General features: G+C 40.2%; 2 protein-coding genes across 2 annotated transcripts in view; one reads left to right on the top strand and one right to left on the bottom strand.

Moving 5' to 3' along the window:
• col5a3b (collagen, type V, alpha 3b) overlaps positions 1–3,807 on the top strand; it is a 73,199-nt gene extending 69,392 nt beyond the window's left edge. Inside the window, exon 66 of the mRNA XM_023795075.2 lies at positions 2,224–3,807. Within this exon, the coding sequence (XP_023650843.2) occupies positions 2,224–2,370 (147 nt within the window). The 3' untranslated portion in view covers positions 2,371–3,807. The remainder of the gene's footprint in view (positions 1–2,223) is intronic.
• A 5,014-nt stretch (positions 3,808–8,821) lies between these two features.
• On the bottom strand, positions 8,822–19,606 carry pin1 (peptidylprolyl cis/trans isomerase, NIMA-interacting 1). Its single transcript, XM_023795070.2, has 4 exons — positions 19,459–19,606; positions 12,719–12,916; positions 10,633–10,743; positions 8,822–9,935 (listed from the first exon to the last, which is right to left on the bottom strand). Exons 1-4 carry the CDS (start codon positions 19,514–19,516, stop codon positions 9,826–9,828), a joined length of 477 nt encoding a protein of 158 aa, XP_023650838.1. The 5' UTR covers positions 19,517–19,606; the 3' UTR covers positions 8,822–9,825.
• Positions 19,607–19,696: the final 90 nt, after the last annotated feature.

The following is a 19,696-nucleotide window of genomic DNA, read 5'->3' as shown; positions in this document are numbered from 1 at the left end:
TACCAACGGTCAAGCATGGTGGTGCGGGGAGTGATGATTTGGGCTAGTTTTGCAGCCATGGGACCTGGGCACCTTGCAGTCATTGAGTAGACCATGACCCAGTGTTATGCATTGGGGGGGAAAAAAGCGAAGGGTTGATGATGTCACTCCATCACTGTCACTCTCTCACATCCTGGGTATTGTCCTGGTTCATACACCGAATAGCTTGAGGGAAGAAGCTTCTCATTCTCTCTGTGTTGGCCTTTAGGGAACGAAGGGAGAAGAGTCCATTGTTAGGGTGGCTGGGGTCTTCCAATATCTTCCTGGCTTTGGTTCGGCACTGTTTGATGTAGACAGATTGCAGTTCGGGAAGCTTGACGTTAATGATGCGTGCGGCTGACCGCACAACTCACTGGAGAGCGCGTTTGTCCTGCATTGTGCTATTCACAAACCAGGTGGAGATGTTTCCCATCAGGATACTTTCAATGGTGCAGGAATAGAAATTCCTTAGCACCCTCTGAGGCAGGCGGAAATCTCTGAGATGGAATAGATGCTGATGGGCCTTCTTAGACAGGGAGCTGGCGTGACGAAACCATGACGAGTCCATGACAGTACTTAAGGTTAGACAGAAGCAACATAATTTAGTAATGTAGGTCATTCAATAGCTGGGGCCAATCCATCATACAATTCCATCAGAATTACTCATGACTGTCTAAGATGGCTGATGAGCCACAAATAAAAAAAAAAATCATTGTCGCCTCTAATTACTCGTTGCCTTTGTATTTGGATTCTGCAATGTCCTAAAATATATCATGATGGTGCTGCATGTGACACACAGACCTACATACTGTATGTCTCACATACAACTCTGGAAAAAATTAAAAGACCACTCTATTTTTAAAAGAATCTTTGCTGTTAAATCCTGGTTTAATATTGGTTTTGCTGGCAGAAGGCTACACTGAGCAGCAGTGAGCTTCCAGGCTCAAGATTTTTAAGACCGCAGTACACAAGAACAATGTGAAGCAGGAGACACTGGGAACGGCAAAAAACTAGCAGAAGTAACTTTCTGATGCTAGAGATGATCGTCAACTTATCCATCAGTGCCTCATGAATCAGAGGGTGACATCAAGTGACCTACAAATGCAATGGGAAACATTAATTGCAGGTGTGAAGTGCACTGCTAGGACAGGTTTCTAGAAGCAGGACTGAAGTGTCATAAAGCCAGGAAGGAGCCCCTCATTAATGAGAAACAGGGAAGAACCAGGCTGGAGTTTAGAAAAAAAAATTACTTTACAAAGAAGCATACCAATTAATTGAGAAATGAGGGAAACTAAAAATGTTGGTGTGGTCTCAAGTTTTTCCAGAGCTGTACAATGTGGTCCATCATATATATACTGTAAGAGGGAGTGAGTTCCATTTAGACGGCTGATGAAGCAGTTTTTGACCAATGAAAAGAAACATTCAAATCACGTAAAATATCTTTTTAATGCTGATGTATCACAAAGACCATTTCCATGTGAAATCAAAGAAGTGTAGTGGTTCAAAAATGTCCTATTTCGTAGTTTATTGGATAGTTAAACCCATCCAGTGAAGCAGTGACTCTCACAGTTACAGAAGAGTTTTTGCTTATGTTTACCTTATTCTATGTAAGCGTCTTTGAGATCTTGAAAAGCACTATATAAATAAAATGTGTTATTACTATTATTAATTATTAGAATAGAATAGAATAGAATAGAATAGAATACTTTTATTGTCATTGTACTACAAAATTTGCCATGCATCACCTGGAACAATCGCTACTAAAAGATATACTAAGACATTTTTTTAAATAAAATTAAAATATTCTGTATAAAGAGGTAAAATATGCTATATGGAACATTTGGCCTGACAGGATATCAGATGTTTGTAGACAAGACATTAATATTCTCTAGATCAATATTTCCCAACCCAGTCCTCAAAGACCAGCAGACAGTGCACATTTTTGCTCTCACCCAGCTCTCAACACAAATGTGGACTGTCTGGGGTCCCCAAGGACTGCGTTGGCAAATGCTGATCTAAGTAATAGAACCTAGAGCTCTATTAAAAATACTTTATTTGTAAATAACATTCTTATTGACTGTAGCCAATCCTGTGTACAAGTTGTAAATTATTCAGATTTTTTCATTGTGCAAAACATGTTAGTGTAGCCATGCAATTTGGTGCAATATAAGTGTTCTTGGTAAGAATATGCTGATGCCTCCACAGACTCGAAAGGGACAGGAACAAACCGTGCTGGAATTTCACTCTCCAAGTCCTGACATGCTGCCAATTGTTGATGTGTTCATCACGGACTTTGGAAACAGCAACCAGAAGTTTGGCTTCCAAGTGAGCCCCGTCTGCTTCAGTGGCTAGCATCCTCAAAGAAACCACTGTGTCTAATTCATTTCCACTGCTAAAGACATGTGCCACGTGCTTTCCTCATGGTAAAATGTTCTCTAAAAGTGCCGATACGAAATGATATGAGAATGTTCAACAGTTTCCAGGCTGTCTCAAGCCCTTCACCAAAATACCTCATACCTCAGGTAATTGTTAGTTGACAACCAATAAAATAATTTTTTTTAAATCTACATAATTAATTTCATTATAATGGCATTTGTTTGGGTTCTCTTATTTTCAACTTACCCATACTGGCTACCGTGTCTTTGGTTGGACAAGCTGTTTAACTGGTAGAAAGTCTGCCACCCTGCTGGAAGGTAGAGGGCGACAAAGTAACATTTTTTTCCAGTGTTCTACTGCTCATCTCAAACTTATCAGTACTGTAACCTGTCATATGGTTTTCAAAACAATTTTCATGTGCCAATGTTTGGACTTTTTATGTATTTGAGATTGTTTCTCAACAATGGTGCTAAACCCTATTTTATTTTATATGTGTGTTTAATGGGACACAAGTGAACAAATCACCAGATGCATGCTGGAAAATTGAACAGTTGGTGAGCTTAAATTTGGTTCCACCTTCGGGAGCTTCTTGGTGCTCAAAGAGCTAGGTTCACCCAGTGTGTTTAAGGAAATGCCTACATATGGCGAAGCATGCCGGAGGAAAGGCCATCTCCTCTCGTTGGCCTGCCGATCGATAACGATGCCACACCTCACCAGTGCATATTGGAAGTGGTGACTTGGATTTAGTAGACGATGGAGAATTTTTTCTCTCGCGACCTTACTTTTTTACTTTGATATTTTATATGCTGTAAAGTTATTCCTAGAAACATCTGTGACCGGAATTCAAGTGTAAGGTTATCTGTGAAAAAATAAATGAATCTGAATGAATAAAATGAAACTAATAAAAGAAGCTTTACATTTGGGGAAAAAAAGGTATTTTCTCTTCATACCAAAATTGCACTGATACACTTTCCTGCGCCTTTACATTGCATATTTGTGGCTGTTTCCAGTGAACAAAAATGTAGTAAGAAAAGTTTAAAGTGTTTTAATTGTAAAAGTAAAAATTGTAAAAGCATTCATTTTGCTCAGATATCACAAATGTCTTTTATCAGACTGTGCTCACAAAGAGGAAAAATTTCATAAAATGTGTCTCCAAAATTACTGGAAATGGAAATGCATCCGGATGTTTTGTTTTGAAGTAGTGATTACGGACATTGTATGGTGATCTTAAGGATATATCAAATCTCACTATTATACAATATTTTCCTGTGGTATGTAAGAAGCTATTCTTGACTGTCATATATAAAGAAAATTAGTACATCAAACACTTTTTAAAAGAAATATAATGTTCATAATGTTGTGTTGAATTGTAATTATGTATATATTATGATAAATATAAAAGATATAAAATAATGAATGTGTACAGGCCCTGGTTTTGGGTCATTTCAAGGACCCTCTTCAGTACTGCCATCCTCACTGCCATAGCTGCACCCAGGGGCATTGCTAGAGATTTTGGGCCCCATGAAAGCATATCATATTAGGCCCCCCAGTCCAAACCAATCCAGTTATTTTCCTAATTTTTAGGGCCCCTGTCACTCAATCGTCCTAGCTTTCCTCCCCCTTACGGCGCCCCTGGCTGCACCTACAGCCTTAGTTCATGTTACACTGATAACATTTACATTCATAGCATCAACATGATTCAGACAATATGTTTTGAGAATTATATGTTTTAAATATTATTTAGAGAAGAAAAAAAAAACATGTGAAAGGAAAAAGTGAAGTCCTGAGCACTAACCCATACATGATGATTTACATCTTATTTATTTACATCCCTAAAGCATTCTCACAAATGGCAACAGCCTCTGGCGAGTGGTCATTCACGCAGCAAAAAAAAAAATGAGTGCTTGGTTCAACTGCCTGCTCCATACAGGCCAGATACTTCAGCTGTAATGAGAGTACAGAAGCCTAATGAAACCATGTCACAGTGGTAGTCAGAAACAACCATCCACGCTGATTTCAGGCACTGCTAGAAATGTCTCTGTGGATTAGCCTCACTTAAGGCACTGGCAATTAACTGTTCAATTGCTCCCACCGGCAGGACAGTAGCTGTTAGTCTGAATTCCTCTCACAGTTCAAAAACATCCAGTTCAGTGAACTTGTGTGCATGTGCCCTACAATCACTGGCATCCTGTCCAGTGTGTTTGCTTTCATCGTGTACACACATACACACAGCAAGCCATTTAGAGATTGCAATTCATATAAGTGCATGTCTTTGTGCTGTGGGTAGAAATCCCCATAACACAGGGAGAACTTCAAATAAAGATCTGAGGAGTGATTCAAAGCCCCATCGCTGCTGATTTGGGAGGTACAGCACCACACCGATCAAGGTCATATTTAGAAAATATCAGCCACAGAAACCGTGCTGCACTGAGACCACACCATGTTACAAAAGCATGCCGTAACTGAATACAGGCCAGGAAGTGGATACAGTGGTACATCAGAACTCGAATTTAATCCGTTCAGAACTCCAGATCGAATCCTAAAAAGTTCGAGTTGTGATCGAATTTTCCTCATAAAAAATTATGGAAAACCAATTAATTGGTTCCCGGCCCCAAAAAATTACACCTAAATGTTTTTTTTAGCATTTAAACACAAAATGAACCGGATAAAACAAGAAGAGCATATACTGTTCTAAACACATCTAAGCACATTTATCAAAACAGTAATTTGTAAAGTAAGAAATGTATCCAAACAATGTGTCCTGCCCCGATCGTCCTCTCCTTCCGTGTGCCACGCCCCCTCGTTAACCCCGTGTTGAATCCCCGTGTGATCAGCTGTTTATGGTTGTTGTCATTAGTCCTCTGTATTTCGTCCGGCGTTTCAGTTTGTTTCCCCAGTCCGGTCATTGTATTGTCCGTCTGCGTTTTGCCTGCCTTACCTGTAATTAAACCCCGTATTCCCCGATACGTTGACGTCTGCACCTTTGTCTCCGTTCAGTCCCCGCTGGGCACGACAATATTATTATAATTAAATGTATTAATGGTTTATTAATAATATTAAAATAATGAATAAGAAATCTTTATTTTTAAATGTATTTTATTATATAATAATAATTACTGTTACTGTCTATCATTGTCTAAATGTATTTTTACTGTCTAAATATATGTATTCAGCTAGTGTAAACATGCATGGTGCTATCACAGCTAATGCGAGGCTGAGACTGAAGCTTTACCCATTGTTTCCGCTGAGAGACGTGCCGCCTGACTCGTGCGTACAAGTTATCTTAGGTCAGCTTTCACGGTTTGACTTCTGAGATTCAGATCGAGCTCTAGGTAAATTTTTTTCGAACTGGTTGGTTCGACTTTTAAGAAATTTGAGTTCTAATGAGTTCGAGAACTGAGGTACTACTGTACCTTCAATTTAGCTGCATTGAGCCCCAATAAGAGATCAAAGTAAATGAGCACTGTCACATTAGGAGCCAGAAACAGCAGCAGGCAAGACAGTCCAATAGCAAACACTATAAAGATGCGAGCCCTCGTCTGGGCCCACACAGGTGTGACCAAACGGGCCACAGCGCTGAGGAACCCAGTCGGTCCTCCTAGTCTGGTTATTCTCATTTCAATTGTTCATGAAAGGAAACAAACTGACAACCAAAGAGGAAGATAATGTACAAAAAAACAAGTTTAATGATTATCAACTTCAGTTGTTTAGTGCTTATGTAAAAAACTACATACAGTGTATAATGGGGTCCATCAAAGTCACAGAGTAAAGCAGTGAGAATTGAAGAGGAAGAATCCTCCAGTAACACAGCAGCTTTTTGGAGGACCTGGCATGTTATGAGCCTACATGTGATCATCAGCATGGGTGCAGTGGTCCAGCAGAAAATACAAAACATTCCTATTAATTCTCCTCCACTGCTGATTTTCTGCTCGCTAACAAATTTTGGAGTTCATCAAAAAAAGCCCCAGATTGGAGGCAAATTGATCGATTGGCACAGATGTGTGAACTGTTCAAAGACGGCACCCGATGGAGTTGTCGATGTATTGCAGACACCCACCAGATATCTAGCATGTTATTAAATATCTGGGGCCGGTTGCACAAAACATCTTAAGTTTTGCCCTTAAGTATGACACTTAAGGTTTAATTTCTCCTTAGCCAAGGGATTTATTTAAGGGTGTTGCACAGAACCCCTTAAAAGGTTTCCTTAGTTAAGGAAAAACATTAAGGGATTTACATTGAAAGACGTTTTACAGCAGTAAAATTGTCCCGTTTCCATGGAGACAGTTCATATGCTTGCACTTGCGCCTGCTTGCGATACCCGTTATCGCCTCACAGTTACAAAGTAAAAAAAAAAATGGGAGAAAAGAAGACAAGAAAGCTAAATTGGTCAGAGGAGGAAAATATTATACTTTTGGAGGAATACAATAAAAGAAAGAACATATTTAAAAAGTAAATTTGATCCGCAAATAACAGCAAATAGAAAACAACGAATGTGGGAGGAAATTGCAATGAAAATTAATTCAAGATGTCTACATTGTGCTACAACGTTAGTTATTTTATGTTCATGATTGGAAACTAACGAACACTGATTGATTATAGATTTTTTTCTGTTAATAAATTGATCTTCATATCCTCTTCTTGTTTAGAGGGGAATTTCACCACGATGTTCAACAGACGGGCAATGGCGTTTGAAATTCGGTGAATGACGTGGCACACCGTTGACTTGTGGACGAGATACATCGCCCGGAACGAGCCCATAGCATAAAACCGCAGAGCAATGCAGCTAGGAGAGTACAGCTTCTGATTGTGGAGTGATCTAACTATTGACAATCGGACAAATCATAAATTGACTGCCGGTCAAATTTATAAAGCAAAATCAAATCGTATCTAAGGAGTTCTCCTGGTCGCTGAAAACTCTTTTTGGGATTTATTCATTTTCGTTATTTATTATCATAAACTTGACCATGTTGCAGTTAAGGTACGGTTAGAGGTACCTTAATTTTTTTCCCTTAGTTTGGTTGCTAAGGTCTTTTGTGCAACTGTTAAGGGATTCCTTAAGTATAAGACCAAGATAAGGAGAAAAACTTAAATACTTAAGAGAAAAATTTAAGGAAACCTTGAGGAGGAGACTTCAGGGTTTTTTGTGCAACCAACTTTATTTTAAGGAGACCCTAACTCGGACTTTAAGGAAAATCTTAACTGAAGGTGTTTTGTGCAACCGGCCCCGGGACCTGTTCCAAATCCTATAGGTGTGAAAAGTGTCGCGGCTAGCAATGAGCGCGCCTACAGGCTACAGCCAATGAAAGTGTAAGACACTAGTGTGTTGTTACTAAAACTGTGATTTCCTGGTGTCATTCACACATGTGATTTCATGACAAAATGTAGTTTGGAGACCAGACAGACTCATAAGCGATTCTTCCTGGTGAAAGATCTTGTAGTGTGTGACCCTGTCACTGATCCGTCATGTAGTGTATAAACCAGAATGGCTTCAATACTCCCAATTACAAGATAAGTCGAGTAGTGTGAACATATATACCGGGTCATTAATGACCAAAGGTATGTAACAGTGTTTCCTGAAAGGCCCATGTGCATGAGTTAAGTTGCCTTAGAAACCATGAACAGACAGGCACTCACATTTTGAAAACGGAGGTAAATTATGCTAATAAGAATAACTGCTTACTTATGAGTAAAGTCACACATCGTAAATGTTGAGTGTTGGCATTAATTTAAAATTATTTGGCTGCCGGAACAAGGCATGTGGTTACATGATAAATATGAATACAAAAGTGTGCGTGTCTTTGTATGTATGTATGTATGTATGTGTATAAACACACACACAAACACATGCACACACACTTTTGTATTCATATTTTTGTGAGGACTGTCCATTCATTCATATGGGCAAAACTCTAATCCCAACTATGACAACCTTAACCCATTTACATTTGGTGTCTCTAACTACACGCTGTGTAAAGAAGTGTTTTCTCAAATTCAGTTTAAAATGTTTTCCCGCAAATTTCCACCTATGGCCACGAGTTCTAGTATTTAGACTAATATTAAAGTAGCCATTTGGCTGAACAGCATCCAGACCTGTTAGAATCTTATATACCTGGATCATGTCCCCCCTCAGTCTCCTTTTGCGCGAGACTGAACAGATTCAGCTCAGCTAACCTCTCCTCATAAGACATGACTCCTCATATATACATGACACACACACACAAAAATACAGAAAAACGACTAACCACTATACGAACATTTTAGAAGACACCATCTTAGTGTTTGTGTGCAGTGAATTTAGCTTAATTAGCGAAAGGAAGAACAAGTACAGAAGATGAAAAACCTTTAGCAAAACTTTCAAACGTGTCTGGTATGAAGACCAGGACAAGCATGGCAGGAAACAGTCACTGATACCAAAACCACGCAGATCCACCACCAAACTACATACATTTATTTATTAGATGCTTTGTACACAGAGGTGTACAGGTGAGGAATGCTTGGGGCTACAGAACATATGGCATCCCGGGAGCAGCTGGGTTTAAGGCCCTTGCTCACGGCCCCAGTGGTGATATGACTATTCTGCTGGCTACAGGATCTGAACCCACAACCTTTCAGACATGGGCACATATCCATGAGCTACACATCACCACACATCCAGAGAGGCTCCACAGCAACAGCCAGCTGCCACCAAGCAGTCACCACTGTGGGTCGGGATGTTATGTCAGTTCCGAGTTTGTCTTTATTGTGCAGCACCATCATCATCATCTTCATATATATTAAGGTTCTCAAAGCTGCCACCACAGCCTATACCTCAACAATTCCTGGCTTGGTCATACATGCACCTATGGGAGGGGCACAGACATGTCTGGGGGGGTGGGTTGGACCAAATAAGGGCAAATGTGATGCCAGGAAAAAAGCAGGTTGCTAAAGAGAGTGAGTCTGAGACAGAAGTCAAGAAAATGACAGTAAAGAGGCAGCAGTGAGACTGGATGGACTGTGGAAGCTATATTTGTAAGTGTGTATCTTCGGCCTGTATATTGGTGTGTCTCTAACTGCATGTCTGTGGGCAGTGTGTGTATGTCCGTTTACATCCGTGCGAGTATGTATATCGGAGGTGCATATACGTTGTCTGTTTATATTCCCGTGTGGGTGTGTATGGAAGCTGTATGTCGTTTGTTCACATCCACATGTGAATGTATATGGGAGGTGTATGTCGTTTTTTTTCATCAGTGTGTTTGTGTGAGGTGCATGTCATTTTTTTTTTTTACACCCATGTACACGTGTGTATGGGAGGTGCATGTCATTTGCTTACATACACATATACATGTCTATGGGAGATGTGCATATGTCTGCTTACAACCGTATGAGCATGTGTGGGAGGTGTGTGTATGTAATTTGTTTACATCTGTCTGAACATCTGTGTGCAGTCTCCTCTCATCCTGTGCGCAGGATGACATGAACGCCTGAATCTGTGAAAACTGGGCCACTCATGTCGCCCACCTTCAGGGCAAAGGAGGCGTCCTCAAACGGCTTCTGCATCTGACCTGGGGGCACGAAGAGCAACACAGTTAGCAACAAGCACTCAGTACAGTACACCTGGCCTTATTCCCGGCCCTACACCTGTAACAGCCCTGTGCTCAGTACAGTACACCTGGCCTTATTCCCTTCCGTACGCTTGAAACAGCCCTGTGCTCAGTACAGTACACCTGGCCTTATTCCCAGCCCTACACCTGTAACAGCCCTGTGCTCAGTACAGTACACCTGGCCTTATTCCCAGCCCTACACCTGTAACAGCCCTGTGCTCAGTACAGTACACCTGGCCTTATTCCCTTCCATACGCTTGAAACAGCCCTGTGCTCAGTGTAGTACACCTGGCCTTATTCCCAGTCCTACGCTTGGCACAGCCCTATGCTCAGTATAGAATGCCAGGTCCTATGCCCAGCCCTGTCTGGCACATCCTACACCTGGTATAGTACACCTGTCCCTATACCCAGTATAGTACACCTGGCCTTATGCCCAGCCCTACACTTGGCACGACCAAAAGCTCAGCATAGAACCCCTGGCCTTTTTTCCCAGCCCTATGCTTGGCATGACCCTATGCTCAGTATAGTATGTTTGCCCCTGTGCCCAGCCCTAGGCGTGGCCCGGCCCTACACTTGGTGTAGTATGCCTGGCCCTGTGCCAAGCCCTATGCTCAGTATACCCCTTCACTTGCCCGGCTCAGTAAAGAGCTACATTTACCTCTGCCAAACAGGCCCAAGTCGCCTCCATTTCTTGCAGAGCTGCAGTCACTGAACTGGGAGGCAAGACTCTCAAACTCCTCTTCTCCAGACCTAATCCTCTCGATGTATTCTATTAACAAAGAGAATACGAAAGCTGAATTCTATCATTCTGTGTCAGGTCAGGTTGGGGAGCATGCATTGATGCAGTGTGTTGCCGCATGCACATGATGAAATGCCTTGGGATCCCGGCTGGCGACCCCCCAGGCAGACACATGGTCCAGTCCCACCCCCCAGAAATGGCCAACCATCTGCCGCAGCCAGGTGTTACGTGGGCGTCCTCTCAGCCTGGTCCAGCTGCTCGGGTCCTCAGCAATGAGTATCCTGCAAGTCTGATCACCCTCAGGGAAATACGCCACATGGCTGTAGTGCCGTAAGTGATGCTCCCTCACAATGCAGGTAATATGCCTCATTCGAGACTCCTCTAGCAACCGCTCGTTTAACACAAAGTCAAACCAGTGGTACCCAAGGATTCTCCAAAGAGACACAGTACCGAAGGAGCCCAGTCTTTGTCTCAGCTCACTGGATAGCCGTACAGCAAGACAGGGAGCACCAGAACTTGGATCTTCGTCTTCTTGCAAAAATATCGGGAGCACCACACACCCCTTTCCAGCGACCTCATGACCCCTCATGCTCTCCCAATCCATCTGTTGACTTCATAGGTAAGTGAATCTCTCGATGAGGACGACATTCTCCCCACAGACAGATACACTACTGATGGCTGTGCCTAAGAAGTCATTAAAGGCCTGGATCTTGGTTTTATTTTATATATATATATATATATATATATATATATATATATATATATATATATATATATATATATATATATATATATACACATATATATATATACACACATATATATATACACACATATATATATACACACATATACATATATACACATATACATATATACACATATACATATACACATATATATATATATATATATATATACACATATACATATATATACACATATACATATATATACACATATACATATATATACACATATACATACATACATACATACATACATATTAAAAAAAAGATAAACTAATAATGCCAGGAGGAAATTCTAATTTCCAGTAGCTCCATACCACAATATACACATAAACGGTAGAAAACACACACAGAAGAGACTATAAGGACGTGCATTAAAATTAAAATGGAGCTACTGCCTATTCTAAAAGTGCTGTATAAATAGTTCAAAGTAAAAGTAAATAAATAAAAAAGCATTAGTATGACCCTACACTAAGTGAGATTACTGACCTACCATGCATGATACTATAAATTAGTTATACTATTATGATCATGTATTGAGATGACTGACTCAAAGTAATGGGTAATAATAAGTGACCAAATAAAATTAGTCTCCCCCACCCACCCCCCCCTTCCGCCCAGGGTGGAGTTGTAAAGCGATCCAGGACACTCGCAATCCCAAACATTCAGACTCCTCACTTAGTCTCTCCAGAGTCCTGATCAGAGATTCCACTGACTCTGAGAAGATCACAGCATCATCGGCAAAGTCAAGATCAGTAAATATTTCTTCAACAACTGATGCCCCACAGCCGCTGGACCCCACAACCCTGCCCAACACCCAGTCCATGCAAGCATTGAAGAGAGTAGGAGCAAGACCACACCCCTGGTGAAACCCAAAATCAACTGGGAAGAACGTGGAGATTCTCCCTCTACTCTGCGTAGCACTCACAGTACCAGTGTACAGGCCAGCTACGATGTCCAGCAACTTCAGTGGGATCCCACAAAGTCTCAGGATGTCCCACTGGAAAACTCGATCAACTGAGTCAAACACTTTATGAAAATCGACAAAGGTTGCAAAGAACCTCTGCCGATATTCGCGCTTACGCTCAATGAGAACCCTCAGTGCCAGGATGCAGTCGATGGTGTACTTTTTAGGCATAAAACCAGACTGCTCTGGTTGCTTATAGGCCAGTAATCATGATACTGACTGAAATTAAATGACTGCTTCATTACATGACAGCTTGCCACAATTACATCAAGAGGCTGCACCCACTCACGCTGTATGAGCTCCAGGGCCTCCCCCTTGGTACGTGTGATGTGCTCCTCTCGCCATGACGATGGGCGACGGGATTGGTTGTGTTTCACCAGCAGGTGGGAGCAGCGCACTTTCTCCGGTTCACCTTTGCCGTCACCAGGTCCTGTTGGCCGTTCCCACTGGCTGGCATTGGTGATATGGTTAAAGTAGTACACCCGTCCTGTGTGAAAAGCCGGTGGGGAGGGGGATCATCAAGGTGGCATCAAGGTATGAGGGACAGTACAACATGATGAAGAGATTCAATTTTAAAAAAATGCTTGCCAAAAATATCTTCTCCAAGCTGGTGTTTGTATGATAATCGGTACGTGAGAATGTGGCATGTGTCAGTGGTTTGGTGGGTCCAGGTTCATGCCAGCTCTGCATGTGTGTTTGTGAAATTGGCCTCCTTCAGTGCCCTTACAGGATCCCCAATGGTCTCTCAATCACCCTTAAGGCTGGTTCATACTTATTGTCACAGCGTGCATGGCTGTGGTGAGGGCTGAGCAAGAGGGCATGTACCCCCAAAAATTTAACTGACATGGATGGTTTGTTTTGTTTTGCAATGCACCACAATTGTGTTACTCCTTCTGTGCTGGGCCATCCTCCTATGTAGCAGTTGTTTGGTCTCTCCAATGTAAAGTTCAGGGCACACTTCACTGCACTGAAAGGCATATACTACGTTACTTTTCTAGATTTGGTCTGTAGTATGTATGTAGTATGTGGAACATGTGGAAATTCTTCCACTAAACTCTGGAATCTCCAATCATGCAATGGTGACATTTGAGTGTCAAAGATTAACACATTGTTGGCTCCTAAGCATTACATTAGTTGGTCTTTCCATTGTTGTAGCTGCCATCAACAAATATCCAAACACTTGCACTGAGGCCATAGTGAAGCTGAACTGGAACTTTGGTTTCAAATGGTTAAGCAGTCTTGACTGTGTTGGTCCATTAAAATGAAAACAATTTAGAGATAAACACACACCTTGGTATACAGACCTGAAGTGGGAGCTTAGGCAAGTCACATGTAAGCTTGAAAATAAGCTACAGATTTTTGGATTTCCTGGAAAGAAGCTGTTTTAACATACCGACATGCCCTATCTAGGGTCAGGTACACATACCTCTCCAGGCTGATAGAAAAAAACAAAAACAATCCCAGATTCCTATATGGCACTGTGTCACATCTGACAAGGAAACATACCTCACTGGAGTTGTTGGTTCCAGCGACACTTGGCAGTAATGACTTTATTGTATTTTTTGATAACAAAATAACTGATAGAGATACAGAGTGTTACATCGACTGCTCACAACTTCCAGGCATCTGGAACTGCTACGTCTGATAAAATAAATGAGGTACTTGAATTATTCTCTATAGAATATATAGATAAATCTGATCTACTAAAACTAATATCTTCAATGAAACCTACAACCTGTTAGATAACTCACAGTGCTCACAGAAAATCTTGCTTACGTCAGTAAAAATGTTGGCAATTTACTGGTTTCATAAGAAAAGTCCAATGACAAGCAATGTTTCACACATCTGCGTATATTTTCCATGAAGACATTTTCTTTTTATGAACTGTCAGTTTTTTTTATGACTGACTCATTTGGTTCTGTTCTTGCCATTTTGCTATTTTCAATTGTAGTCACTGGTTCCCAAAGGGACCGCAAGACCAATGTTTGATGTTTAATATTTTTATGTCATTCCAAAGGTGTTTAATGTTACTCATTAAAAAGCACCCAAATGAGACTACTTGTCAATTACCTTTTTAACTTAAAACAGCTTTTAGAGTGATAATATGGTTTCAGATTATTGCTGCTGGAAATGAAAGTTTTACTTAAAGTACTTGTTGCTTCTAATGTGATTATTCATTTGTTTACAAAAAATATAAGTAATGATTTTTGTTATAAAACCAATATATTTGCTATAAATTAACTGAATTAAGCGTCATAAGACCTATCCTTAAGAAACCAAAGCTGGATCCCACTGATTTGGCTAATTACAGACTCATTTCTATCCTTCCATTTTTTTCTAGTGGCTAGTCAGCTCTTTCTCTTCTTGCAAAGAAACATCATTAATAAAATGTTCCAGTCAGGGTTTATGCCAAATCACAGCACTGAAACTGCACTAGTGAGAGTCATTAATAACTTGCTTATGGCTGCTATTGATGGTTACATATCCCTGTTGGTTCAACTGGAGCTAAATGCAGCATTTGATACTGCTGATGACTTTGGTTGCTGTTAAAGGGCAGGTCATGGTTCCGCTCTTATTTGATAAACCGTCACCAGTTTGTTCCTCTGAACAACTAATCTTCTGAATCCACCAGAGTGAGGTATGGTGTCCCGCAAGGTTCTTCCCTGGGTCCACAACTGTTCACCTTATACATTCTGCCCCTTGGTGATATTATTAGGAAATACTGTGAGTTTTCATTGTTAGGTACAAAGTGCAAAAAAAAATTTTTTTTTTTTTAAACTCAGCAGTAAGGTCTCTTACCAGAAAACATGACCCAATTACTGAAGAAAATCCCCACACTTTGTAGTGAGCAGTTAAATGTTTAATTTAATATTCTTTTACTGAACTCCACACACCCATTGCATCACTGCACAGAAGATATTGCCGGGGTACTCAAGCTCATGTCTTCTGCACAAAAAAAATCGGTTAATTTTTGTGAAAGTTGTTACTGAATAAAACAAAGAAGCAAACTTCTGTAAATCATGTTGGCTGTAGATTCCTTCCTGTAGCATAGCGGCATAGTGTTTGCTTGAACACAACCATTGTATTTTCCTATTTTTAGCAAACTCATTCAATGCCATAATTTGACACGTTAATTGAAATGTATTGACACAGATATCTCATTTAATGCTTAGTAGTTGATAAATGGGAAAAAAAAATATTGGATCAGTATCCGCAGATACAAGGTGGCGGCAGACCTGTCCCAAAAACACAATTAGTAGATTTCAAGAATAAATTGTTCCTTTAAGAGCAAAAGATCTTTGAAAGCAAGGTGAATAAGCAGGTGAATGTGGCTAAAGTAGTATACAGAGACTGAGTACAATGTGGGTCACTTCAAGGGGAAAGTAATACAGCCAGTGGGAAGGAGAAAGGAGATGAGAGATCTTACTATTATTAATAAAACTGGTATAACTAGGGTTTGGAATTTTGGTACAACAATAATTTTGAAATAATTTATTATAACTGCAAACACAAACAATTACGAATGGTTGTAAACCAAAGGCAATGCATCTGCCGACATGTTTGAGTAACAAAACCTAGGAGTGTATATGCGCATTGTAAAAATAAAAATGCACGTCAAAAATACATAATAATCACCATGTACTGCATCCTCTCTAATTACCTTGGTCTCTACTGCCGAGTATGGTTGCATATCTTATCACTGTAGCCTTAATATTTTTTTTCTTTTTTGTTTTAACTAAACACTATAATGTCCGTACAGAATGCCTGATCTTTGTCTATCTGACTAGTGATGTAAGAATTGCATGTACATAACAGGCGATGTTGGTATCCGACTCGGAATCCAAGTTCCGAGGGCAAATGGAATGCACGATTAACTCTAATTTTATTTTCAGACTCTCCTTCAACGCTTCATCATTTATTTCATTACTAAAGACATTGTTAAAGAGTCAAAAGACAGACCAAAAGCTATTGCATTTATCACACACAAGTCACATTGGGGAATGCATTATTTTCATGGATGTCCATTATTTCAAAATGGACAATTCAGTAAAAGTAGTGGGATTTTTGAATTCAGCACCCTCAAAATACCCTAAATCCATTCAAAAAACCTTGGCACCTGAATCTTATTTTTTTTTATAGACCTGTGTAATCATTTCATCCTTGCTGTTTAAATCACTTCTAGATAGGTTTGTGAGAAATTTGTTGAAGTTTTTTTCCTTTATAATTTCTCATTTTTGCTTATGCAAATTTATTACAACAAAATCACACTGCAATATCTGAACATTTTCCAATACTGCACTGCCCTAGTATATTATAAAAAATATTTTTTAAATTATTTCTTGTCATGCTATCTTGATATCTCTTCTTCTGACCAGATCACAATTAAAGCTTGGATCTCTTCATCTGTCCACACATCCATTATTACTTTTAAAAAAAGCCAGCCAATTTGGTACTTTAGGTACTGGAACTTTTGGCACTAGTACTTGATCATAAGTCATTGGAATAGGGAAAGTACGGTAGTACCATACCAAAACTACGGTTTCTGGTACGGTGGAAAAGCATCATGACTGTTGAACAATTATGCATTTAAGTAGCGCTTAGCTAAAACTCAGCTGCATCAACACTAAAACATTTCAGTCCATAGATGAATGAACCCAACCATCAGAGGGTCTCTGATGAGACCAAAATTGAATTTTTTGGCCTCAACACAGACGTTAGTCTGGTGGATGGAAGGGACTGCCAATGATCCGGCAAACACCATACCTACCATCAAGCATGGTGGGGGGAGTGTCATGCTTTGGGGCTGCTACTCCAGGGCAGGCACTGGGTCCCTTGTCCATATTGAATAAAGAATGGATAATAATAAGTATATCCAGATTTTGGAAGAAAACCTTCAAACATCAGCCATCAAATTGGAACTCGGACGACGCTACCACTTTCAGCAGGACAATGACCCGAAACACTGTGCAAAAGTAACCAAAGTATGGTTTGACAAAAAGGTTTTACAGTGGCCTAGCCAGAGTCCGGATCTGATTCCAATTGAAAATTTGTGGTGTGATCTCAAAATTGCAGTTCACAAATTAAAGCCTTCAAACCTGGCTCAGTTGGAGCAGTTTAGCAAGGAAGAATGGGGAAAATGGCCTCCATCCAGATGTGCTAAGCTTGAGGATGGCTGTCCAGAGTGATTTCAAACAGTTATTGGCGCAAAAGGGTGCAGCTACCAAGTATTGATTGTGTGTCATGTGAAGGGGTCAATTACTTTTTCAACACCATTTTTAAAAACATGACTGTCAATTTGCATTTGTTTAATTCACCAAGCTCTGATTGTTTTAAAACATGCACACAGAGAAATAGAAGTTCACTGTGATACTATGCATTTGTGATTTTTATAGGTTGTAATGATGCAAGATGGAAATTTGGTGGCTTTCCAGAGGGGGTCGAATACTTTTTCAACCCACTGTATATCTAACTTCTTTGTCAATTATCTGTCTCTGTCAATTTTATGTTATCTGATCACAACTTGATATGTTAACTTTTGTAAATAGTTAGCTAACTTGGTAAAATAAAACAAAAATAAACTCTTTGCCATCGAGATGCTAAAAATATTGTACTTGTGTCATAAGACGTGCTCCATAGACGGGTCCCCTATGCTGTTGAATAGTATGCAGCATGTCTGATAACTTGTTCCAAAAAACGGTTCTACTTCGACTATGTGAAAATGGTTTGGATTTGTAAAATCCAAAGAGGACCAATCTAATGTCATTTGTGAGCTTCACAAAGATACTGTTCGTATGGCATGTGTCAACAACCAATTGTATTTATCTACTTTGTATTTGTTGTAATCTCAGTTCTAAAATGCACAGTTATTGGCTGAAGTAACAACGGTTCATTTGGATTCTAAACTTTATTTAAAAAAAATTTAAAAAGCACTTTTGCTCTAATGAGACGCTTTTATATGTACACTATTGTACATGCCTTAATTAATTTTCTTCAGTTCCTATAAGGATAGAATTGCTGTTAAGTGTTTAAACTGTTAATAAAATTACATTCCACTTTGGTTGGTTTGTAAACAATCAAAAAAATAAATGGTATTCTATATCGTGGATCGTGATCCTAACCAGAAATATTGTGACATGACATTTTGGCCATGTATCTGGACCCAGAGCCGGCGAGCCCTATAGGCAATATAGGCGATTGCCATTTGATTAGGAAGCACAAAAGAGTGAGTGAAAAAAACGGTGGCATTCTGTAACATTAGTTATTTAGACTAGCTTTAATATTTCAGTACTTTTCTTGTGAAACAGACAAGTTAACTAGTTAGCAACTGTGACACTGAAATGTTTTTAATATGAAAGAATTGACTAAATTTGTTGTCTGCTACTATGGGGAACTGGGCGCTCAGCAGAATCTCGTCTAGGACGCCAGAACACCCAGGTCCTGTCTGCACCCTATGTGTTGTGTACCCGCATGCATCTGCACCCTAACTACTGTATACCTCCAGAACTAGTACGCCGACCAAGTCGCAAGCTGAGGCTAAGACTGCGCAGATAGCTGCAGTTGCACTATATACATATCTATTTAAGCCCATCTAGCTGGATTTATACACATTTACATGTAGCACAGAGTGTGTTACTACAGATGACCATCATCAGAGTGTAACGCAGAGATCATTCTCGGTACCCTACTCAAAATCCTGCGTTTACACCCTAATTTTTGTTTTGACGCAATGCACTCTTTAATATGCACTATACCTGGAGACCTGGATACATTTACTGCATGAATTTATACATTCCATTACTGCAGTATCGAGTCCTTCAATACAAATGATGATCATCGCACTGATCACGTGCGATACCTCGCTAAAAAAAAAAAAAAAAGTCGCGTTTACACCCTTAGTCACTTTGACGCAATTCTGTCTTCAATATGCACGTTCCCCACCAAACTGAATATATTCATACAACCCATCCTTGTAGATGCCAGGACCTCGGGAGTTAGCTACACGCCATGCAATGCTTGCGTCCAGCATACCTGAGCTGCGGCTCATCCGCTTCTCCCACCCCGATGGCAGCTTCTCATCATCCGCCATGTTGCCTCCGCGTGCTGGCTCCGCGCGCGCACATACCCTCTTGCATTTCCGCACGCGCGCACAGTTATTTCTCCACTCCTGACGCTAGGGAGCGATACTCCGCTTCTGCTTTGGTGTTTTCGATATTGTCGAATATGCTATGTATTAAATTTATCTGTTAAAACGATTAGAAGGTTTTTA

Source organism: Paramormyrops kingsleyae, chromosome 5, assembly GCF_048594095.1.
Source record: "Paramormyrops kingsleyae isolate MSU_618 chromosome 5, PKINGS_0.4, whole genome shotgun sequence".
In the NCBI taxonomy this organism is placed as follows: Eukaryota; Metazoa; Chordata; class Actinopteri; order Osteoglossiformes; family Mormyridae; genus Paramormyrops; species Paramormyrops kingsleyae.
Note: the sequence above shows the minus strand (reverse complement) of the source record. Positions and strands in the feature narration are given on the sequence as shown.